Source organism: Triticum dicoccoides, chromosome 2A (assembly GCF_002162155.2).
Source record: "Triticum dicoccoides isolate Atlit2015 ecotype Zavitan chromosome 2A, WEW_v2.0, whole genome shotgun sequence".
In the NCBI taxonomy this organism is placed as follows: Eukaryota; Viridiplantae; Streptophyta; class Magnoliopsida; order Poales; family Poaceae; genus Triticum; species Triticum dicoccoides.
In genome coordinates this window covers 84,817,370-84,843,342 of record NC_041382.1, presented here as the reverse complement: position 1 = coordinate 84,843,342, position 25,973 = coordinate 84,817,370, and the positions used below count along the sequence as shown (strand labels likewise).

Here is a 25,973-nt window from a genome sequence, read left to right as displayed (position 1 = left end):
GTAGTTGCAATTAGACCCTTGACCCGCAACTAGGGGTTTCGGTCGGCCCGGTTGCAAGTCCACCCTTGACTCGCAACTCGGAGGGTGTTATTTTGGTTTTCACCCTAGTTGCAAGTCCGTCCCGAGTTGCAACTCGAGGGATGTAGTTTTGTATTGCCCCAAGTTCAAGTCAACAATGTACTTGCAACTCGGGGATGTAGTTTTGTAGTTGCCGTAGTTACAAGTCCACCCTCGACTCGCAACTCGAGGGGTGTTGTCTTTTCTCCTTGTTTCATGGTAGTTGCAACTAGACCCTCGACCTGCAACTAGGGGTTTCTGTCTATCCAGTTGCAAGTCCACCCTCGACTCGCAACTCGGAGGAGGGGTGTTGTTTGTTTTCACCCCCAGTTGCAAGTCAACCTTGTAGTCGCAACTCGGGGATGTAGTTTTCTAATTGCCCCAGTTGCAAGTCCACCGCCGACTCGCAACTCGAGGGATGTAGTTTGTAATCAACTAGTTGCAAGTCCACCACCGACTCGCAACTCGAGGGATGTAGTTTGTAATTGCCCCGATTGCATGTCCACCCTTGACTCGCAACTCGGGGAGAGGGGTGTTGTTTTGGTTTTCATTCCAGTTGCAAGTCCACCCCCATCTTGCAACTCGAGGGATGTAGTTTGTAATCGCCCTAGTTGCAAGTCAACCATGTACTCGCAACTCAGGCATATAGTTTTGTAGTTGCCCTCGTTGTAAGTCCACCCTCGACTCGCAACTCGGGTGTGTAGTTTCGTAGTTGAGATGCCTGCCTTCATTTTCCTGGGATGGACACATCAAGTTGAAGGCCTGGTTTGATGTTGTGTCGATACTTTTTTTCAAGTACAACAGTAATGTATTACTTTCTAAGTTTTAGAGAAGTTTTCATTCTATTTTTTTTGTGGTACACGTGTTTTTGCCATGTATATAGGCTAGCTACCAGAATTAGCCATTTTTTTGGCTAATCCTGTTGCATATATATGTTTTGCTGTGGAGTCGCAATGTCCAACTGAAACCGTATATGATAAACCTGTACTGAACTTTGGTATGATTGTCCTACTGAACCTGCACGATGTACTGAAGTGTTATTCGTAATTTTTTATTTCCTTTTATATAATTCATGTTTATCATATACGGTTTTCCAAACACTATCATCCATCCATTTGTCACATCGGTATATAGAAGGTTTCAAAAAAAAAATTGCGTACATGAAAGATAGCTAGCTATGCATGCATGCACTGATAGCACACGTCTCACTATCTATTTTGTCTCTTGTATATGCACACATATACAAACTTCATCCATTCCATGCATCATTCCAAAACCTGGAGAAGGGCCAGCCCAGGACTGAGCAAAGCAAAGGATTGCTTCTCTAGATCGTGCGACACACAGGAACAAGGACAAGAAAGAAAGAAAGAAAAGCAGGGAGGAGGAATAATGTGACCAACAAGTAGAAAAAATAGGGGACAAAAAAACAGAAACAAAAAACAAGGGCCTTTTGTCCACAAGGGCTGTTTGGGGTAGGCTGGGGTGGGGGTGGGTTGGTCTTTGACAAACAAACACACAACCAGGACAAACAAACAGCGTGAAGAAATAAAGTTGGAAACGGAGGAAGGAACAGATCATAGCTGTCAATGGAAGGGTCCACAATATACGATGATGTCATATTAGATGTGAGATATTATCTCACATCTAGATGTAATATAGACGGACCCTAAACAAAATGCCCTATATATTTCCGTTTGATGTGTATGACCAATACTCCTTCACCAGCTCACGGAAGAAAGATCCTTCGGTTTCCATTAGGTTTGTAGGTCTGTCATACTCCATTATTTTCCCTGAAAGATTATATGCATCATTAGTACAGACTATGGAAATATATGATGTAGTCCCATCTTAGAAAAATGTTTTTGCAAGACTACGATAATACAACAGAAAAAGGCGGGTCACTGTATGAAACTAGTGAAGTTAGCATCCACTAATTGGTGCCAAAAAAAGCTTGAGTAGTGTTAGGGAAAAAGAATCCACAGTGCATTTTAGTTCCGAGTATGATCTATATTCCGTATTAATTTTGTGCCCTTCAATAAGACTAACAATAAGCGAATCACTGTAGCTCTATTATGTTGGTGATATAGGAAAGCATACCGTCGCTCATTGCAAGTACCATGTCACAGTAATACGGTGTGCCACTGTAATAACGGTGCATTGTTTGAATTCTTTTCGGATAGTCTTCTGAAGAACAACATCTGTTCCGTTGTCTATAGAGGCCGTGGCTTCATCAAGAACTAAGATACGACACCTTCTCAAAAGTGCGCGCCCCAAACAGAAGAGCTGCCTTTGGCCCATGCTCCAGTTCGACCCGTCTTCCGCGACTGTATGACAATGATCTTGATCAGTAATATGGACCATTACACAGTTTCAGAAATTGAGCTAGCAAACAGATATATCTAGTGCGCCTAGGACTACTGACGGAAAATCGAGTAGCACGCGTATGTTCATCCTATTTTGAACTTTGAAATGGCTGAGGTATAGCTTGCTATTTTCGCAGTTTCTTAGGAACAGAAAAAATGAACTCCGGAAACTAAAGCGCATATGCAGATGGAATTTCCTACCAAGTGAATCCAATCCCTGTTCTTTCTCCTGGACAGCTTCGAGAAGTTGACATTTATCAAGAACCTGCAACAGAATAGAAGGTAAGATAACTATGGTGATTCCTTTTAAGATGTGCAAGGGACATAAAAGGAGAATGGTAACTTGTCATCTGAGATGCCCTTAATTCAGTTTGACAACGTGGTGAAATTTCTGAAACTGTTATATATATTACCTTGATAACTGAGCTAAATTGCCATGGTTAAGTCGTCTGATGATTGAATAAGATAAGAAAAGCAACATAAAAATTTATGTATCATTACATATATTACCTCCCATATTTGTTGGTCTGAGAATTGCCCAAGAGGATCTAGATTATATCTTACAGTGCCCTGAAAAAGTGTCGGATCTTGTGGGATGATGCCCAAACGTGAACGCAGGTCATGTAAGCCAATAGAAGTGATGTCCAAAGAGTCAATAATTATTTTCCCTCCAGATGGTTCGACAATACGAAACAATGCGCCAATTAATGTTGTTTTCCCACTTCCTGTTCGACCAACTATACCAATTTTATCTCCACCTTCAAACTTGCAACTGATTCCATGCAGTACAAGGGGAGCATCCTTTCTGTACCTAATCTGACAAACAAAATGTTTATACCACAATCTGTTACAATTAATCCTAAAGGTTTTCACCTCTTAAGGCACACATGTATATATTTATATTTTTGATTCATTACCTTCAAATCTCTAATCTCCACACTACCAATTTGAGGCCAATCTAGTGCACTTCTGCTGCTTCACTTTTTATGTCCATGTACTGGTTCACCCGTTCCACAGATATTATTTGATTCGCAAAGGTGCATTGCTTTCTAATAGAGGAAACAAAAGACATATTTAGGGAAAGACCATACGACAATGCCATTCCCACAAAACCTGCAGGAATAAAAGTAATTAGTTTCTTGATTGTAATGTTGATCTCTTCATAACAAATGCTTTTGGTGCTTGTGCTTAGCACAAGCTACTCACCAGGGCTAAAAGTTCCTGGAGGAAGAAGAACTATGAGAAATGCAGAAAAAGAAAGGACTGCAGCACTCATTATTTCAAGGCGTTGAATCAGCCATTCTGTTGTTGCAAAGTTGTAGAAGTATGGGATAGCATTCTTGTCAACAAGATCAGAATTTTTATCAAAGAAACGATCTTCTTCCTCGAAGGCCCTTATGGTTATAGCCCCTGAAATCGATTCGCCTAGGTGATTTGCTAGAGCGGACTTGGTAGTGCCATTGATCCGCATAAGTTCCTTAGCAGAGGCTAAGTAATATCTCTGCATGGCAAAAAAAGGAAAAAACATGACAGATCATCGGAAACCATCAATGGAAAACGGTTGACTAATTCACCTTTGGATGAAAAAAGCAACAGAATACATCTGCTGGTGAATGAAATGATTACTGCCAAATATAACTGTAACAAAACCAGTTACCTGTAGCCTAACTGACAAAACTATCATTGGCACTGACACAAATAGAACTTGCCATGTAACAACAGCCAATACCCCCAGATTGCTGTATCCATTCAAGCTGGCGCTAAGGCTAAACATAAACGCGAATGGGACATCAAGGTCGACAGTACTCAAATCGGAAGAGACCTGCATTACAAGGGAAAACAGAGCTGGCCCATCATTAAAAACGTCGGAATGTGAAACAGAATTTCAACATATTTGCCATCTATTCAAGAATTCTTACCCGGCTAAGGACCCGCCCTAGAGGAGTAGAATCATAAAAGGACATCGGTGCACGGAACAACGAATCAAGTAACTGGGAAAACAAGGATCTCGATGTCTGGACCCCGAGAACAACAACCGATAGACATCTTGATAGCAAAAACAACATCGTGCAAAGTCCGATAACAATGTAGACCGTGATTAGCCTCAGTGTACTGACACGGGGATCTTGGACATTCGCCGCCATCCAAGAGTTCTGCGCTATTTGCCCCGCTATGAAGATCATGTGAGAAATGACACACAGAGAGGCATACATGAAGCCTCTGTTCTGGCGCAGGTAAATCATGTAGGGCTTAAGTCCAGTGTCTCCTGTCTCTCTTTCCTCTTCCTTGATCAGTTGGTGTGCTGGTGATGGCTTCTCAGACTTTGTGTATCCACTTCCATAGATATTATGCTTCTCCTTTGTTGATGTTCCGTTTGCTCTGTGAGGAGCAACATTGTTATCAACATCTGAAACCCCAATAGTATCCTTATGGGCATTTACAAGGTCTTTGAATTCTTGACAGTCAGAGAATAGATCTCGATAAGGTGCCGACCGAATAACCTCCCCGTCTGACATCAGCTGTTAAAAATTGCCACTAGTTTAGATGATAACACGAACAAAAACTTACAGAGAGACCATTATAGATATGTGTGTGAAAGAGAGACCATAATGGAGTCGAAGACGGGTAGAAAATCGACTTGGTGGGTAACCAAAAGAACAGTCTTGTCTGAAAGAGCGCCCATGACATATTCCTGCATCTCACATATAAGTCAATAGCAACTTAATTTACACAAGAGTTTGCTACTAAAATCGTTAAGCACTCTGCAAACCTTGTGATAATGGTGACCCTTACATTGAAGAGGCTGGTTGCTGTATGGGCATCGACGGCGCTGAAAGGGTCATCGAGGAGATAGACATCTGCGTCTTGGTACAACGCACGAGCAAGCTGAAGGCGCTGCTTCTGACCGCCACTGAGGTTCACTCCCCTCTCCCCGATCTGAGTATCGTCTCCATATGGCAACATCTCGAGGTCCTTCACCAGCGAGCACCTCACGAGTGTTTCCTGGTATCTTTGGCTGTCCATACGACACCCGAAGAGGATATTCTCCTGCACGGTTCCTGTTTGGATCCATGCGTTCTGTGACACATATGCTATTTTCCCGCAGACTTGAACCTGATGAACATTTTACACATGATTGAAGCTTATTGTCACATCGATCGTAGCCTTATGAACTGATAAATCTTTTCTTTTCCATTTGATAAACCTAGGTCCTCAACTGAAGATATAAAAATGAAGAGTTGTTACTAAAATGCATTATTACCGTGCCTTGAGTTCTCGGGACCTCTCCGAGTATCGCAGCCAAAAGCGTCGACTTTCCTGACCCAACCTCTCCACAAATGGCAACCTTCTCCCCTGCTTTAACCACCAAATTTACATCCTTCAGATTAAGTTTTGATGGATCTTCGCACCACGAGAACCCGCACGAGTTCATCGCTACCGGGTAACCGATGCCCACAGAGGAGCATTTCTCCTTAGCTCGTCCATTCAGCTCAGGTGCACCTAGAAACTTCTCTATCCGAGTGAAAGCAACCTTAGCCTGCACCACGACTCCAAGAACCTCCGGTATGGCCCGAATGGGGTCCTGCACCAGGCGCAGGGTAGCGATGAAGGTGAAGACGTTGCTGGCATCAAGAGGGATCTCCAGAAAGTAGCATGTCAGAAATGTCGCCGCCGAGACCCAGACAGGCGATGACCAGAAGAGGACGCTGTTGTACGCCCTGCTAAGCTGGAACGCCGACAGCCACCTGTACTCGACCTCCCTCAGCTCCTCAATGGCCTTCCTGAAGTGAGCTTCCCACGCATAGAGCTTCAACACCTTCATGTGCACCAGTGACTCGGACATGGCCTTCAACCTCGCGTCCGTCGCCTCCATCAGCTTGCTCTGGAACCTGTGCTGCAGCTTGGCCAACGGAGCGTTGCAGAGCACGGTGATGACGACGACGACCAGGGACGAGACCATGGCGGCGCCGACCGCGCTGTAAAGGATCGCCAGAGCGATGCAGAGCTGGACGACCGTCGTCCATGTCTGGTGGAACCAGTACGGGAACTCCCCGACCCGGTACGCGTCGACGGTGAGGTAGTTCATGATCTGCCCGGAGGAGTGCGCCATCTTCGCCGAGCTCGATAGCTTCTGCTGCTTCCTGTAGATGGCCGCCGAGAGGAGTGACCTCACCTGGAGCCCTAGCCTCCGCGTGCGGAAGTACCACTGCCTCTGCGACAGCGACTCGCAACATTTGCAGATGAACATGAGCGTGGCCAGCATATAGCCTTCATGCTTGGAATTAGGGGTCACTTTCCCGGTTGACAGGTTGATGAATGCCCTCAGAAGCAGCGGGCCTGTGGACAAGGTGAGCACCTTGAGCAGGGCGAAGAGACCCGAGACCATGATCCCGCACTTGTGATGAGAAGCGATAGCCCAGAGGATTGATGGTGGTGTGCCATCATGTGACGTCTGCTTCTTCTTGTTGTTGGTCAGCTTCTCCAAGAACATCGAGTACTGGCTCTGTGCCCGGTCTGCGGCGCCTAATAGCGGCATGTCTTTGTCGTCGAGGGGCTTCTGGTAGCCCGTCTTCATCAGAGGGTTGAGCCACCAGAATGTCATCTGGCTCAACATACCAGCTCTGGCAAAGGGAGTCACCTTCTGGTGGGTGCTCTCTGAAGATTGATCACTGTCAGCTGTATCAGCAGTCTTCAGTGGCTTGTATAATCCTTCATCTTCATGTCCCTCTTCGTCATGGCTGCTCTGGATGCTGTAGATGAGAAACATAACTGCGCCTGGCGGGGACAGGAGATCCAAGCAGTCCTTAACAGTGACCGTCTTCTCCGCAACAATGGCGACAACCGAGGAACAGGAGACGAACGCCGCATAGACGGTCAGCAAGACCGACCATGACCGAGCGAACGCCGGCCCGAGGAACCGGCTCCCGGCGGAGAAAGCGAAGCCGGCAAGGAGCAAGCTAAATCCCTGGGACAGCGTCACAAACCACCAGTGCGGCAGGTAAGTAGAGGCATCTGGATTGTTGTCGAAGTTGCTCCCCAGCAGCATCCAGAGTCCTAGGACGAGGTGAAACAACCCCAAGCAGCCATTGAACGACACGGCTGCCAGCTGCAGCGGCGAACAGGGCCTGAGAAGCCGCCGGTGTGCAGAGGATGCTCTGCTCTCGGGGAGTCGGACGACGAACCGGGGCAGGAGCGCGAGGGCGAGCGGCACGACGATGCCGGTTTCCACCAGGTGGTTCGCGCAGGTGGAGGCGTCGAATACTTGTCTGAGGACACCCTGGTCGCAACAAGCCGGGCTCCCACACAAGTTCATCAGCGTCACCCAGGAACCTGAAGCATAAATCACGGAGCATTGCGTCGCAGTGAGATTCCCCAGCTCTTGTAGTAGCATTGTAGCAATGCTGATGTAGCTACTACGCAGCAACGTGCATGGGAGGGGTGAGAAAAGTACAGTGCTTACCTGCGAGGGAGCTCATCTGTGCGAGTGTGCGACGACGAACAGATGGATCGAGCAGAGTCCTGCAGCACTGCTTGAAGCTGAAACAGCAGCCGCAAACAGGGCATGGAGTAGAACACTGCACGATTCGATCCCAAGGTTCAGTTCTTTGGTTAGTTTATTATGGTTTTTCCCTGCGAGCAACAGTGGCACTGTGGCAGTGTAGGGTATTGGCCTCTCTGTTCCGTAGCGGCTACCGCTGCGTGCCGTTTGTCCGGAGCTTTGGCAGTGTGCGCACACGGCATATGCCAAAGAATAACAGAGCCGTTGGTCTCGTGCCTCGGCGTCGCGGGCTTTTTTAATCATGAATGATTTGGGAGGAATCTCCTTGCTACTACTATTACTCAAGCAAAGCATGAGACGCAGATACAGAGAGGAAGGGGGTCTGCCCCATACCCATCTGGCGAATGCCGACGAGCCGGGTAATTCGTAACCAAACTACGAACAAAGAATCCAAGCCAACCAAAACCCGGAGCCAACCGACGAACACATCCAACGCACGAAGGGCATCGCCCGCCGCGGGAGCAACTTGACGAAGGTACCAAATGCAAGAGCAAAGTCTACAAGAGGATCCTAAGCATGGGAGCTTGGAGGAGGTACGGGATAGCCCCCAGAACTAACAACGACCACGATGAGATGCGCCAGCTCTGTTGGCATAGACCATGGATCGGACAGAACCCGAAGGAGCATCGGATGATGCAAGAAGGGAGGACGAGAGAATCACCCAAGCCACGGATCTAAAATCCACAGCTCCTCCAAGCACCGGGCGGCGGTGACAGAAGGGAGCGCAGGAGCGCCTTGTAGTGCTATCAACTTCAAATTTGGACTCCCTGCTGCATATTACAATGCTGTGACCCATCCGACTAATAATATACTTCTACCATTTACACAAAATTCCAAGTTTACAGTGCAAGCACAATATTAAAAAAGAGCCAGTGCAACCACAAACTCCACAATTTCAAAACGGCTGCATCGCTGAATGATTTGCAGCCAACACTGATGATAAAAGATGTGTGCGTTTTATGATTCATGAATAGAGAATGCCAAAGAAACCTACAGCTTCGAGGAAATACAAGTCAGAAAAGTTTTACGATAACCCAATCAGCCAGGTTACCAACAAGTATGGCAAGCTTTCCTCAGTTCACCGGTACCACAGGACCTGGGACAGAAGATGGAAATGCAGTTACTCTGAAATCCATAAGATCTCAAAACCAACTCATGGTTCTGGCAGGCATGTGGATAGCTAACTTCCACGCGCCCCGGTGGTCCATGCCTAGTTCTTTGGTGATAGTTGATTTGTTACATCAACAACAAAATCATATTTGCAAAAACATCTGGAACATGTGAGCACACGGGGAAGAGAGAGACAGAGAGAATGTCCAACTAAACCAAATTTTCATTATATATAATGCACTGTAAAAGACCGTACATGTATTGAGACTGAACTATAGATCATTTGTTTGAGATGAACCTTCTTAAAGACCCCAACGGAAATTTTCTTCTTCTATTAGACCACAAAACTGGACCGACAAAATTTTCAAGACTCTTCCTCTTGGCGGTTTACAAGACCCATGTATTTGTTTCAGTGTCAGGAATCTTCTGTGCACATCAGCCGTTTCTTCAAGGCACAGACTCCAAGCTGTGATCCAGACAAGATTTTGACAGCTTATTCTTTTGTCTTGCCTAAAAAGAATTTCAATTCTCCACTTCTACCTGCATAGAAGCTGAAGACTCTAGGAATTGACAAAGCTGACTACTTCAGCTAAAGCAAAGGCCCATGCCCGGCAGGGAAACGACTGGGATGAACACCTCTCTTTGATCTTTCAGTGCCATATCGTCTCATTTCGACTGGACCCCAACCAAGAATACCAGCAGAACTGCTAGATTCCTGGGACCTGTTACCATTTGCCATAAATGGAGGAGGTTGATACATCGTTTGGGTGTCAAACTGATTATCCTGATCAGCTCTCCTCCGGCGCTTCCAGGCTTCCGAATTCCCAGTGTTTTCACCATTATTAAGAGGCTCGGGAGTGTGCTGGAAAGACCTTGTTGACCTTTGGTTTCTAGGAGGATGAGGCTGATTTGAAGAACCTCTGTTAGGAGCGGGTGCAAAATTGCCACCATGTGAGGGGCCGACTCCAGCTTCCATTTGGTCCTGACAAACTTTTAAATAGAGATCACACAATTGCTCCCCAGACATATTTGAAAATCTTGCCACATAATTCCATAATCTTGTGGTCATACCTGCAAACAATGCAATTGTTTAGATAGGTATCTTTTGACAGCATATATAAGTTCCGGAAAAAAAAAAGGAATATCAATGTTCATGAAAGAATGTCTCTAGAATGTTCATGAATATGAATGTCTCAAGAATGTCTCTAGAATATGGATGATCTGGAAGCACAGGAACGAGTGTGTCTTCGACAATGCAAGACCTTCGGTCGATGGGCTACTGGACAAGATCAAGGACAAGGTCCAATGCTGGGCAAAGGCTGGGGCTCAAGGGCTCAGGGTTGTTTGACCCCATCCTGGGATGTCCACTGATTAGGCCGCGCTTGGTATGGGTGTAATCTTATACAGGTGTATATAACTTACAGGTGTAAAATACCGGCCCAGAGCTATTTCCAACCGGAAACCAAAACGACGGGCGGACACCTGTATTTTCTATACGAGTGTGTTTAGAAGGAAAACGACATTCCAAACACGGCCTTAGACTGTTGGTTTTGTAAAACTCAAATCCTAGAAGGATTATAATTGTACCCCTATCTTTTCAATGTAATAAAGCGCAAAGGTCCTTTGCGTTTTCTCAAAAAAAAAAAAACAATCAAATTATTCATCACATATGCTTCCTACAAAAAGGTAGGAGCTACCAACACTTACGGGACTGCTTGTATGATTCTACATGTTGGGCAGCGACTTTTCCAATCTTTTCACCGATTATCTGGAGGTACCGGCGAATTCTTGAAAGAACCTGCACACATGCTTATAAGGTTAGAGTGGCAGTAGAGCATTTTAAGAATAGATTGTCAATATCAAGATATAAAGCAGAAACCTTTTCCTTCGGAAGATTTAAACTTGTATTCTGTAACCTATCGAGGCGTTTCAATATGTCCTGCTCTTCATCCAAAGCTTCAGAGCACCATTCCAGCCACTTTTCCTCCTTTTCCAAACGATATTTAATCTGTTCTTCAGACTCTGAAATTTCACCCTCTTCTCTTGCTTCAGCTTCTTCCACCACCTTGCGTTTCTTAATGTCATCTTTGTTCGACTTAATATCCTCTTGTGGTTTTGCATCTTTTTGCCGGCCTTTAAACGATCGAGCACCACCGTTTTCATTATTGACTTTTTGGCTAGCACCTCCTTTGGCTTTTGAGCTCTTTCCACTCAGATTGGCATATTCCTAGAAAAGCAGAATTTTCTTGTCAATGGATTAAATTGTCAAAGTTGGACACATGCAAAAGATACAACTATTGCATATAGAAAAAGATACAGAATTCAAATCAAGCTTTGATTTATATTTTTCAAAAAAAATGGCTGTCAAACAGAAGAACTGATAGTGAAGCAAAAAAAAAGCTCACGAGTTGCTTGAAAAAAAAAATCATATCAGTAAGTATGTGTACAGGGATATTGTGAGCAGAATGGTACCACTAATCTTGGTGGAACCAGAAAACTTCAAAAGCATGGATCAGGGCATAAAGAGGTTCAGATGCTAGCTTAACATCAATAATTAATTAATCACATCTGACTCGACATCCAAACATGAGCAAAATAGACAACCTCAACCTTCCGATTTTATATTAGCTCTAGAAAATGCAGATGTGCGCTTCACATACAGAATATGCAACGTAAGATGCACTTGCACATAAACAGCATACAAACAAGCACAACCGCACACATGGAAGAGGATGAAAGGTCAGGGAGAGTACCTTTTGCAGGAGAGCACTAGCACGATTATCCAAATTTGGTGCGCGTGGTAAAAATGTTTCTCTCTCACCAAGTGTTGCTGGTGCAATTTTTGTTGTCAGCCCAAGCTTTGCATCCAATCGTATCTTCTCCCAGTTTCCATAACCATACCAGTGAATTCCAAGCAGCAATCTTGCATCATCAGCTAAAGATATAAAAAGATTTATGAGCTCATATTCTCAAACATTTTTACAGAAGCTAAGTCAAACAGCAATTACTTTCAATCCATCCACAGCTTGCTGACCACTGTGGCTTTTTGTAAGGTGATTGGATCCGGTATTGTCTAACTGGATCTTTGTAACGTGCGATGCGCTTTGCCAAGCATTGAAGCTCTTCAACACGAGCCAACAACTCATAGGCCTTCACTGGTACACCAAAAAAATCCAACACTGTGCCCTATATTTGAAGTACAATGAACTGAACTCAATAAAGGAAGATAACGCACAAGGAAACGACTACATATGGATCGGAGGGAGGACCATTTTCTCTAAGGCATCACAATGAAATATACCTTGATGTCTGTGTTCTCTTTCACAGCTTCCTGACAGCCATCAATGAGTGACTCATACAGCTCAATTTGTGCTTCACATGGAGCCTTTGCTATTGCACCACCAACATCATCCACAATTAAGCCAATTTGGCTTGGATTTCCAAACTTTTTAACCTGAAGTTCACCATAAGAATTAGATAGATGAAGCTGGAGAAAATACGCCAACCACATATATAGCTCCTGAAACAATACAATGCAATCTACAAATTTTGCATACAAATTGTCATACAAATTTCAGAAAACTGAACAGAAAAAACATAGTACTGGTACCAAAACTTGCAGTGACCATGTAATTATACGCACCAATAAAATAAAATTAACCCACAGTTCACATTTATAGTGTAATAAATGCATTGATAACTAAAATTATGACCATTCCATTTAATAACAAGTACTCCCTCCGTAAACTAGTACAAGAGCGTTTAGATCACTACTTTAGTTATCTAAACGCTCTTATATTAGTTTACAGAGGAAGTAACTAAGTAGGAGTTAAAAGACCAAGGTAGCAGGAAAAAAGAGGCAAATATACTTTGATGGTCGCACACTGACACGTTAATAATTAAAATTATCTAGTTGCAGAACATCTCTAATAAAACAAGATGAGAACCTATAATGTAACAGATCTCATGATCGTATTGTTATAATAACCGTGGAACTAAGATATATAATGCATACTTCAGGATATGTGCAAATATAATCAGTCAGAGAAGCAGAAGAATCAAATATGCTGGTAATGGGCGGAGATTACCGCTCGAACAAAGCGGGAGGCATCCTTCTTAGGCATATTTCCAAATGACCAGTTCCGTACTTGAGTGACTGCTCCATCAATAAATGGTAACGAAACCATTGTGTCGACTGTTCTGCTGGAACGCCGCCTTGGCTTTTCTTGTGCGTCAACCGCTCGCCTTTTCCTGCTGCTATTTTTGTCGAGTTGGTGATCCTCCACATAGCTCTTTTTATTCCGTGCAGCACGAGGTGCTAAAGTTTCCTGCAGAACACATTCTATTACTCTCTGGTTAAGTTGATGGCAAGCAAGAACTGAATCAGATGTCCAAATAAATACCTGACCCATATCTGCGGGATCTGGTTGTATTAGTCTACTCCAGAATGAGGCATCATCCTCACCGCTGGAAAAATTAGCAACCTAACCAAAATACTTAAAACAATTAATAACATATCCAAAATACTAAGAAACATTAATGCACAATAATTTCTGTGCTCTGCATCAGTTTATGGTTGTGCCCTGTCACATGCCTTGAAAGCACTAAGAAGCTCATTTCCTTCTTCCCCTTCAGCAGCCTTTGTTTCAACTTTCTCAGCTCTCTCAAGTATTTCATCAATGTCCATGCTCTCAAGCTTCCTCTTGGTCTCTTCATCAGTCTTCTCTTCTTTGAACAACTCCTCTGCCCCAAACCTCAGTATGGCTGAAAGTTCATTCTGCCAAATGATATGGATTTCATCACTAGAGCAAGAAGAAAGAAATACTCCAAATGTGTCCACTAGTAAGAGACTCAACAATTCAAGGTAAAACGTTTTCCCCACTGAATTTCGCAGATCGGATGTCCATTTTATATACTGTCTAGGGAATGTGTACACTAGGGCAGAAGCCAAATGCATGCTATAATGGAAGTCAATGAACCTGCACTAAGGCTACAAGCTATATCACAACAAAAACAACAATGCAAGTGCATGTAAAACATTAAAGCATAAACAAAATTAAAACATATCTAGTTAACAAGTAACTAAGAGAATTTCTACACCAACATATACTAGACAAGTTGTCATCCAAACTAACCCACAAAAACAAGACAGCTTAGGCAAAATACTACCTTATCAAACATGGAGCCACCCTTTTTGGTTTCTTTCTTCTCGAGCCTGCCCTCAGCATTCAGCTTCTGAATCACCAAGTGATCAAGAACCTGAAATAAATAAGTAAAATAAATTAAACACATCTCATGTATTTTCATTTGAACACTATACGAACACATTCGGTGTCTGCACCATTTTTTTCTTTGCCCGCTCTAATATATCCTCTTCAACACTTTTGCAGGTGACAAAACGATAGATGTTGACAGTATCTTGTTGCCCAATCCTATGTGCCCTACTCATTGCCTAGCATCACATCAGGATGCACAAAAAAAAAGAGGGAAGATAAGCAAATGTTATTTAACAATTAAAACATCCATAACATCATAGTCACAGATAGATTAGAGGACCTGTAGATCATTTTGAGGATTCCAATCTGAATCAAAAATTATCACTGTATCTGCTGTTGCAAGATTAATACCAAGTCCACCAGCACGTGTAGACAGAAGGAAACAAAAATCATCGCTTCCAGGAGCATTAAAATGTTCCATGGCCTGGTGGCGAAGATCCGCTCTTGTACTGCCATCAAGCCTCTGAAACTGGAAGCCTCGAAGGGATAGGTACTCAGAAAGGATGTCCAGCATCCTCACCATCTGGAAAGATGAAAATTCAGAAACCATTTATACATGTATTGTCCGATATACTGATGTTGGCGCTATAAGAACGCGGTTCCTGTAATGGTAACACAATACATTCTGTCCACTGCCAACTAATCCAACTCACATCTGTAAGCTGGTTATTTTCATCAGTTGGATTACATAGTTAATAGAAGAATTGGTGGTTTTATCAGTACCGATACTAGAATAATATATCCAAAACTAATAATAGCTCTGCTAACTAAAACTGAAAAATTACATCATTTGAAAGCAAATAATAAATAACCTGAGAGAATATAAGCACGCGATGATTAGTCTCCCGCAGTCTCAGCAGTAGCTTGTCCAACAAAACTAACTTCCCACTACTCATAACAATACGTTCAACTTTATTGCGATCACCAATGCTATCTCCACCATAACCATGATCAGCACTTTCAAACAAGAATGGATGGTTGCAACACTTTTTTAACTCGACGACAACATTCAAAAGTGAGACCTGCATATATCATGATCCAGCCAGCCAGACAAATTAGTATAAATAGCAACTCAAATATGCTGAACAAGAAGAGCAATTGTTTACAGAATAAACGATGAACATCAAAAAACAAAAAATAATAGTACATGATATCCAAGCAACTAGAGCTATCTAAAAAAGATTATACTTTGCATATGCAACCCTAGACAGGCTATTACAATTAATTACTCCCTCCGTCCCATAATATAAGAGTGTTTTTGCCATTACACTAGTGACAAAAACGTTCTTATATCATGGGACGGAGGGAGCATATGTAGAATAAGAAAAAAATGCCTCTTAAAAACACACAATAACATAGATTCCTAGATAACAAGAGAATGATATTCATAGATTGCCCTTCTTTGGCCGACGCCGTGACACCTGATGATAGACACTTAGTGCTCAGTAATTCCACAGCATAAACACACTAATTGAGTTAAGTTCTGTCTATAAGAGGGGCAATATAATGCACAGAGGGGCCAAGCCTTCCTTTTGATATTGCAACGGATTTTTCAAAGGCCTATTATTTGCTATTTTAAATATACTAACAACCATCCTACCAAGATGTGGTTCTCATAATAATCAAGCATTACATCATTGCTCAAGAAACAATGGTCCAAGACCCCTATTTATCAAATGTTTCCCATTTCGCAGATACAGGATCTTCAACATTGGCCAACCTACATGTTAGACTAACATAATGAGCAACCTATGCAAGCAGTTCTGTGAAGTGGCGGTTCTTCACAAAAATATATCGAAACAAACCCATTTGTTTAACACTTTAACAGCACAAACTGACAGAAAAACGAATTGTTGATACCAACTGGATAAATAAATAAACTGATAAAAAATTACACTCATGAATTAATACCTGATTCCCGCGAACTCCTTTATTCAGATTCTGAAAATTTCGCTCTAGAATCCACTTGTAATATCTAGCAAAAAAATAAAAAAGGTTCATTTCAAGGAGGAATGAAATGCATTATTGAACTTATAAGTTAATACGAGAACATACTGTTTCTGTAGGGGAGACATTTCGATACGAAGAATTCGCTCAATTTTTGGAGGTAGAGACTTCTCGACATCTTTTATAACTCGCCTTAAAATATGGGGCCTCAATTCCATGTGAAGATTTGCAAGCTACAAAAAGATCAAAACAAAGAGACTTAATGATTATCAAATAGTATAGGACAATTGTGAATACAATCCAGGTCAATACAAAACCATCGTTCACAAATTAATACCTCAGTTTCATTAAACGAACTCAAATTTTTGTATCTCTCAACAAAAGTATCCTTGCTGTTAAATTTGACTGGATCAAGGAAATGAAGTAGTGCCCTGCAAACAAAAAAACAGGAGAAAACTATGAGCATACTTGGAACCTGAATTTTGCGCACATGGTTGTACACAAACTATGTATTTTCTCTTTTTCATCCACTTCAAGAAGTTGATTTTCTAAATAAAATAATCATGAGTAGTCATAATATGACATGCACTTCCAAATATGATGAAAAAATAACATGCGTCTTGCACCAAAAAAAAAGACATATTCTGCACCTGCAAAATCATATTATTCACCATGCAGGCTGAATCAGTTTTTTTTGTGCTGGATGCATGGTCATATTTTTATCACAAACTTTAGACCTGTGCATTTTATACTACGATGAACATCCATGTTTCTTCTCAAAAAAGTTGAACTATTTTTCAAGTAGTTGAAGCAACCCATTTCACTTCTGAATTACACACTCACATATTGCAGTATCAAATTACAAGTACCTAGCAACAATGCAAACATATATTAAAAAAAATGTCTAGCTCAAGTCTGCATAAGAAAAGGACATACCACAGCTCTTCAACACTGTTCTGCAAAGGGGTCCCAGTTATTAGCAGCTTATTTTTGGTGCTGAACTCCTGAGAGAACAAATACAGTTTTATCTTTTTGCGGTAATTACCCAATACATAGGCTGTTACGTTTAGTTCAAGAGAATATCCGTACCAAAAGAGCAATATACAGTGATGCTTCAGAATTCTTCAAACGGTGGGCTTCATCAACCATAAGATAATTCCATTTGATTTTTGAAAGGACGGCTTTGTCCTTAAGTATCACCTCATAAGTAGTAATCAAAGTATGGAATTTTACATGCCGCCCACCCTTCTTATTTGTAAAAAACTCATGCTGCTGACACATCTGCCGCCAATGGATTAGGAAGAATGTCAAGCACAATGCAAGGTGAACACAACTCGTTAGGAAGTGTGGAACTAAGAACATGCCCTTTAAAAAAGCATATTTATTGGTAATTGACACTTTTGAATGCAAAGTCCAGAAAATAGAAAGAAAAGCAGGAACCAAATGAGCAAGCAAAGTAACATAGCCTAAAAACAACCTGGCAGATATATATAAACATAGTAGCCAAAACATGATGTGCAACGGTTCTAAATTATGCAGAGCTCTGATCTGCTCAAGATCCATGATTAGCAAACGGATTCATCCCACACACGATGTGATATATGCCGCAACAAAGATGAATTATACCATTCATGAAGCTCGGTATAGTAAAAGGATATACTCATCTTCTGCAGAAGTCTGCAAATATAAGTTTCAGTAGGTTCTAAAAAGCTAGTGATAGCTCCACTATCCCATTTTAGGATCCTAACAGTAAACAAGGCGCTAAAACTGTGATTTTGAAATAATTAGAGACATTATAGATTTTGGGGTCCTCCCTACGAAAACCAGGATTAAGTGTTGGTTCCCTAAATTTTCGCTGTAAACACTGACCATTTTTACCCACTTATTAATTTCTCTCTGCTTGTTTCTAAAGCATGGAAGAAAATTAAGATCGTGTGCTACACTCAATACTGAGTACGTCTGATTTTTACCGCGGTGTCCAAATCACCAAGGTACATACTTTGCGACTTGAAAATGAAATTGTAAAAGAAAAAATGTTCTAGGTAACCACTAGGTAGTAGATGCCCCTTTGCTGCTGTGATTCTGCCTTAGGCCTTGTTCGGTTAAACCTCTCCTGAAGGGGATTGGAGAGGTTTTGAGGGGATTGAGTGAGATTTTGACTTGTATGGGATTTAATCCACCCCAATCCACTTCAATCCCCTTCAATTTTGTTGGAACCGAACAAGCCCTTAATCAGCAGATCGAGCACCACGGACTACCTGGTCATTTACTTATGTGCATGGAACCACGTAAGCTAAATTAATTGTTACAAAGAAGATAGGATTGACGAGCATGTGTTCTTGGTATTTAAAATATTTAAACTATGCTCAGCAGCAACCTGTAGGTCCCTGCTGTTGTCCATTAACAAATTGTGCTCCTTACAAATAATTACGTGCAGCTACTAATCAAAAGAAGCGCTCACAACTGCTTAGGATTGAGGATAAAAGAAGAAGAACAAAGGTTGTATGAAAACAGTGTCTAAAACAAAGTGTGCACCACAATCACAGTGTTCAGTGAGCCCATCAGATGGCAAACTAGCAGAATAGCAAAGCTCGGTACCTTCAAAGTGGAACAACTGACAAGTACATGACCAGCAACACAATGCAAGAAAAGCTTGCTCAAACAAATAACAATAAGCTCCTTTCAAGTTTACATAATATAGGAGTTTAAAGGACAACCAGTATGTTTTATAACCAGCAGCAACTTAAATAATTACATGAATTGACGGTATGTGATAATGTTTACATTCAACAATTAGAAACATTAGGTGTCATAAATAAAAAAGGGTTGCCAACATATGAAAACAGCATTTAGTTGCATGCAAACCTCAAAAGAAGCAAGACATGTAAGAAATTTACTGAGCTTTACCTCTCTGCTAGCACGATTTCCGACATAAATTACAACATTCATGTCAGGTAGCCACTTCCGAAATTCTTTTGCCCAATTTGACAATGTTGAGAGCGGCACCACGACAAGAAACGGGCCATTAATTTCTTGAGCATTCTGCAAGATACATACCAAGTATAGTTAATCAGTAAAAAGATCCTGGTACCATGCAAAACAAGGATCATGTGAAAAAATTACATGAAGGAAGCCAAGCATGGAAACTGATTGAATGGTTTTTCCCAGACCCATCTCATCGGCAAGAATAACATTAGTATCATTTCTCCACCTGTTTTACAAATGAATCAATGAGCATGGATTGGCAAGCAACGTGCTTTTGTTATGCATATCTATAGATTTTACATACCCATTAACGAGAAAGTTTAGGCCTTCAAGCTGATAATCGCGAAGTTTACCTCCTTTTAGCCATTCTGGTTGATCATCAAGCCTTCTCAAACTAGCTGAGTAACATAAACTTAGTATTAGATGAAGTTCAAGAATAGTGATACAGCAACGCAAGGAAACGGATAACTCAAGACCAGACCATGGATCGCCTAAGTATAAGTACATAATTCAACAATGTCAATTTGTGATGGTGCTCAGGAAGTCAAAATCCACAAAAGAAATGCAAAGTCTAAATAGATAGCATTCATTGCATCACATGACACAGTACCTATAAATATTTGGTAACTTATGGGAAACAAGGTGGAAATGCCATTTTACAATGAATATATCTCTAAAATTATTTATGCTTTCTAGGTCAACAAGGGAGAAAATTTCCAATCCACAGGGAAGACACTAGTCCTCAAAGCCAAAAAAAACTATCAAGTTCAGTCATCAAGTATGCAAGCACAGATTATGCATAGAAACGCTACCTTTGCTTTTCTTCCTTTGGAAATCAACTGTTTTCCCCAGTATGGCAGTGGCAACTTCACGGGCCTGTTGTTTAGTGTAAACCCAATTATAACATACAAACTTATGTAGCTATGAAATACCGGTGGATTAGATACATAGAATGCCTACCCTGTATTCATCTATTGCTTCTTGAGCAAATTCAATATCTGTATCTTTTTCCCTGCAAGGCAACAGATAATGTGGGCAACATGAATACAACAGAAAAGCATGGATACAGCTGTACAGGGCCAACCAAAGAATTTAACATATCCATAGACATTCCATTCAATGGGTCAGCGCAAATAAACATCCACATGCAAAGTATTATCATAGCTACGAAAATGACTAACCCAGAATCAAGTCATAAAAATTACCAGGTCGATTCTGCGTAAGGAAGTCCCTGCCATTTGACTAAATATTCTGGCACCACAACATCCCCATCCACTTTGGTTGCCCTATCAGCAAATACCCGTTCAACCTGGAGATTGATACTTAAGACAGAGTACAAATACAAAAATAAGTCTGTTTATTAATAGCCTAAAGTTGGGATTAATGTGAAACCTGGCTATATTGCTTAATAAGGTCCAACTCCATTTCCTTGCCGACATCATGCACCTCAACCTGATAGATGAAGAGGCATAGAGTTGATGAATAAATATATCAAATAGTCGACATTTTGTTCAAGACTAGAAATATTAAACACTTCAGTCATTTATGAACCACATAATACAGATCTCGATATTTATAAAAATGCAGTGACATGCTATCCATTAATTGTTACTCCTTCTGTTCCAAAATATAAGGTGTGTTACTTTTCCCATAAGTAAAATGTATCTACATTTGACCAAGTTTATAGCAAAATATATCAACATCTACAATACTAAATAAATAAAATACAAAAATATACTTCATGACGAATCTAATGATAAGGATCTGGTATTGTAGACGTTGATATTTTTCTCTACAAACTTGGTTGAAGTTATAGAAGTACTTTTTGAAAAAAAATAATACACCTTATATTTTGGAACGGAGGGTGTACTTGATAGTAGTTAACATATCATGGTGAATATTATTTTCCTAAGCATGGACATACATTTCTCTTCCACTCTTCAAGACAAATGTTTGGTTACTATTTATTGTCTGGATATGCAATACAACTGACAGTTACCGTGCTTTGCTTCTTGTCAAAGAGTTAAAACGCAAAAGTGCAAAAGCCAAAAGTTTTTTGTTACCTCTTCGCGCGATAGTGACCTCTTGTACCTCTGCTCCTCGGACACTCTTTTCATGTAGTTTAGAACTTTTTTAAATCCACTAACCTGTCATTTTAAAGGTAAAGTGAACACACATCTAAAGAAATAGGCTAAAGAGATAAAACACAAACAGCAAATATTACAAACAGAAATTGTAAGCAGAAGATATCCAGGTGAGCTCTTACACTACGAAGCTCGGATAATGTCTTCCACTGACAATGTAAGTAAGACTGCCCTTTCCATTTTATGTAGAACTCTACATCATCCCATTGTTGATCAAAATCTAATGGCATGCTCATAACAGTAGGTTGAGTCGATTGACCATTCCTCAGTGCATCCTCAGCGACACCCTTTGGCTGATACCAAATGACCCTTTCAATTGTTTCTCCATCTTCTTCATCTTGATCCTCCTTCAAGAGCTAGATACATTGGAAATATGTTAGTGATCTGAGATCAAATTTTATAAAGGTGCACACAGCATACATAAAATAGATTTATAAACAGTTAATGCCAACTAATAGTGGGGTAACCCTTAAGGAAGGACTGAAACAAAAAGGATATCGCAAAAGTGAAGACATTTTGTAGTCACCAACTACTCTACTCCAGCACATGGAAAAAGTAATAGAATTTCATCTAATTTAAACCTCAGACATATCGGTGACATAAATAATTTGATACATAATTCAAACTGAACTCTAACCTTTTGTTGTTTAGTTGACTTCTCCTCACTATCGTCACTGTCACTTTCAGCATATGAGATATTTCTCTGTGTCCTCCTCCTCCCCGAAGTTCGGGATTCATTATGGGAATTGACATTTGAGAAAACATCATTATGGCCCACAGTTTTCAGATGCAACCTGACAGGTTTTTTCGGTCGATGACTAAAATCAGGACTGTTGGGTGCATCTGAGTCTTTTCCTGAAGAATATTCTTCGTCTGTGAAAGATACACCTCGTTTGCGTGGAGCCTGCATAGGAAGCTTTTTTCGCTGGGAAGTTTTAGTTCCTCCGACCTTAAGTCGTTTCGATTGCCTCCTACTATCAATAAAATCATCATCATCATCCGAGAGCTCAAGCTCATCTTCTTCTTCTTCTTCGCCTGAGTTCTCACTGTCCACAAGCTTCTCCTGAAATTCGAGTTTCACAAGGTCAGCTTAAATAATAACAAACAAAAAGGTCATATAGCTAAACTGGAATACTAATAAAAGAACAGTGTGAAAGCTATCATGACCACAAACCACAAAAAAAACAGCATTACAGAAGAAGAAAATCTACACCTGTTGAATGAGTTCAAAATTTCCAACAAAAAACCCGAAAGACTAAACTGATTAAGAAAAGCATGACTAGAGGAGCAAGAATATGCATGTGTCCTCGTATGTTCACAGTACACAAGGAATATACACCCCAGAACATTGCTACAATGATGTGCTATTAGCCATAATGTCACCCCAGAACATTGCTACAATGATGTGCTATTAGCCATAATGTCACCCAAGAAAATGCGAAGTACATGAACTGCAACCATGACATTCAACTACAGAAATGTATTGAATTGAACAACTCAAGGATTTGGTTAGAAGTTTATGAATGAATGCATTAATGCAGCTGCCACGGGCAACTGTCTTCTATTATTACTTTCTTTAAAAACATGAAAGACAAAAGCATATGCTTCTTCCAAGCTTCCGTGCATTTCCACCATATTTGGTTCTTGTTTATACCATAGACCCTGATTCGCAATTCGCTTGGTTCGGGATTCGGGATTCGCTACATCTGTGCCGATCAGATTCAATGGAGGGTACACATCTCTAATTTGCGAATTGGAGAAGGGGTTCGTGAACCCGGCGATTATGATTCGCCACCTCTATTATACAGTGTACTTTTCTCTTTATGGGGATGTACGGACTAGGTGGGCCACATATCTAATTAAACATCTGATCCATACATAATAAAAGGAACAGCCCATTAGGCCCACCAGAGAATGGAAACCTAACCTGCTGGGTTCACATCCTGACGTCCTAGTCCTTGTGACCCCAGCCGCCACACACGCACACATCTTTCTTCTACCTCGCTTCAGGCACGCATCTTTCCTCTGTTCTAATGCTAGTTCGTCTCCACCTTAATACAGGCCCCCCTCCCTGCTCTCTCCCGTGCCGCTCGTGCTCTGGTGGATGGAGGAGAGGAGCCTGCAGGCATGTATCGCCACAGCACATGAGGAGCTGCGACGGGCCAACAGCCATGTCTCCACCACCGCCGTCACCTGGACAGCCCTGGCAACAGAGGAGCTGTGGTAGCATCTAGCCCGTAATGGATGCTGAATCGATGGGTTCACTTGAGATCCACGAATCGGGAGGAAACTTGAGATCAGTTCTAGTTCGGCGAATCGGGCAGTGATTTCCGATCTGGATCGAACCCCGATCTGGATCTGGATCTGGATCGAAGTTCAAGGCCTCACCCAGCGAATCCGGTAACTCAGGTTTAAACATGACTCTATTTACTGTAGTTCTTCTGTCTCCAAATTTCTCAAAGAATACTTATTTGATCTTCAGGTTATAATTTGGAGTACTTTTATGTATTTCCTCTTTTGAAAAATCGATCGATTTTGTGCAAGTTGGATCAGCTAGGGCACTCTTTTCACCATGCCAATTAAACAGATGCTGGTCAGTTCATCTTCACAAAATAAATTATAAACCATACAACTTAGAAGTTAGCGGCAGTGTCATGTAGTTCTAAAAAACATCGGCAACAAACTTCCACTGCACCAGCTAACCTAAACAATAACATGTAGCATAATGTGTAGACAATACAATAAATTGCTGAAGTTACACGTGCGATAATAAAAATTCCAGTTGGTAAATGACCTTAACAGCAGCCTTGTCGGTTTCACTGTCTGGCTCAAAATCCACATCATCTGGATCATCTTCTGCAAAAAAGGAAGAAACAAATTTTGAGTCAACAATGAGCTGGACCATCTTCTGCGGATGGAGAAAATTAGCAAATGCAACAGAAAATTTGGCTGAGAACAAGGCTGCACGTATAAATATTACCATCTGCGTCATCGTCGTCATCGTCGTCATTGTCATTCTCATCATTATACGCATCGTCATCGTCGTCATAAGCACTGCCCTTTGTCGACTTCTTTTGTCTTGAGGGTACAGATTTTGATGCGACCCCAGAAGTGGAACAGCTTGGGTGGCTCATCCCACGACGATTCAATGAATCACTCTGCTCCTCTCTGTCCTGCTCATAATAGTCATCAGAGAGCATTTCCTCAGCGGGCACATCCCCGTGCCCTCTGTTTAGCTCATCATCCTCTCCACTACCATCCATGTCATCATGTGAGCTAGCCGCAGACCCGTCTTCCATTCCCCTATCACTATTTGATGGTTCTTCCCCTTCCGTGGATCTGCAGTCCTTCAAAAAGTTTGTACCCCATGGGCCAGAAGGACCACCTACTCTCTGAGCATTCTGCCCTGATTTAATCTCAGAAGGGTTCAGACCTGACTGGCCAGCTTCGTATTGCTCCTCCTCACTGTGGTAGGCATCATCAGCCTTCTCATTCAAGTTCAACTGGCCTGAGTTCAAGTCGGCGTCCCTATCCCTGACTGACTCATACGCGCCTTCGTCATCAGCCTTCTCGTTCAAGTTGTACCCTCCCGAATCAGCCCTGCTCCCAGAATTACTGAAGAATGCCATCACAATTTATGACAACACAACATGAAGAAACTGGGAGCGCTTCAGCAGTCTATTACTCCCTGCAGTTTATAAAATGAAGCTAATTTAGAACCTCAGTTGGGTAGCTCATGGCCAAAGTCTGATGCCCTAAACAAGCATCGGAACTCGGATGCTATTGTTTTAGTAAGCTATTGCTAGGGGTTGGTCGTTTTGTAAGCACCAAATGAACCAAACTATGGCGGGGAAGAAACAAGTGTGCGGAGCTCTAATCGAAATAGAGCAGTGGAAGGCAGCGCAGCAAGGCGCTGAGCAGCCTCGAGCGCGCGAGCTTCGAATTGGATTCCGAAACCCTAAATCCCGACCGATTCGCGCGCCGCCCGATAGATCGGCGCCGGCGGCAGCCAGATCGAGCCGGCCACGGCGCGGATCGGGTGCGGGGCGCACGAACCGGTGTGCGGGATGCGTGCCCACGCCTTGTAACCAAAAAAAACTTCACAAATCCCCTCCAAAACCCGCGAGGGGCAGCGAGGAGACCCACCTCGTGCCGCGGCGTGCGAGGAGGAGGCCGCGCGCCGTGGTCTTCCCGGCAGGACGCGGAGGTTTGGACCGCGAGGAGGCGGGGGGTGGCCCGACGGGGACGGTTATCGCCAGATGCGATCGCCGGCGCCGGCTGCCGCGCGGGGGGCGCGGCGGTCGGGCGGGGCAGCGGAAACACCCGTGCGATTTATTCAAAAGTGGGAACACGGCGGATTGCTGGGGATTTTTTGCCGTATTTCGGTGATTTTTCCGGGGAGAAAATCGGATCGGAGGCGGGGGAGGTGGGGTGCTAGGCTGCGGCGATCACCGGAGAGGCGCGGGCGGCGAGGGGTCGCGCGGGCGCCGCGGCGGCGGCGGCGGCGGCGCGGAGAGAGAGGGGGGTGGTT

General features: G+C 42.5%; 1 protein-coding gene across 1 annotated transcript; it reads right to left on the bottom strand.

Annotated features, from left to right (window-relative positions):
- Window positions 1–1,722: 1,722 nt before the first annotated feature.
- LOC119353466 (protein CHROMATIN REMODELING 5-like) lies at window positions 1,723–25,973 on the bottom strand. Its single transcript, XM_037620089.1, is given in 44 exon segments — window positions 1,723–1,847; window positions 2,155–2,184; window positions 2,187–2,381; window positions 2,622–2,685; window positions 2,931–3,236; window positions 3,338–3,387; window positions 3,390–3,533; window positions 3,627–3,921; window positions 4,078–4,242; window positions 4,340–4,939; window positions 4,989–5,112; window positions 5,191–5,534; window positions 5,683–7,751; window positions 9,727–10,161; window positions 10,798–10,888; window positions 10,970–11,317; window positions 11,844–12,025; window positions 12,099–12,276; window positions 12,392–12,544; window positions 13,179–13,418; window positions 13,494–13,574; window positions 13,685–13,867; window positions 14,260–14,349; window positions 14,432–14,542; window positions 14,647–14,889; window positions 15,179–15,388; window positions 16,278–16,341; window positions 16,422–16,546; window positions 16,651–16,744; window positions 17,250–17,317; window positions 17,403–17,594; window positions 19,221–19,355; window positions 19,437–19,524; window positions 19,603–19,696; window positions 20,111–20,174; window positions 20,259–20,310; window positions 20,504–20,607; window positions 20,691–20,750; window positions 21,362–21,445; window positions 21,565–21,798; window positions 22,080–22,505; window positions 24,237–24,298; window positions 24,423–25,130; window positions 25,589–25,973. Coding segments are annotated over 43 exon segments (9,636 nt in total). The 5' UTR covers window positions 25,072–25,130; window positions 25,589–25,973; the 3' UTR covers window positions 1,723–1,737.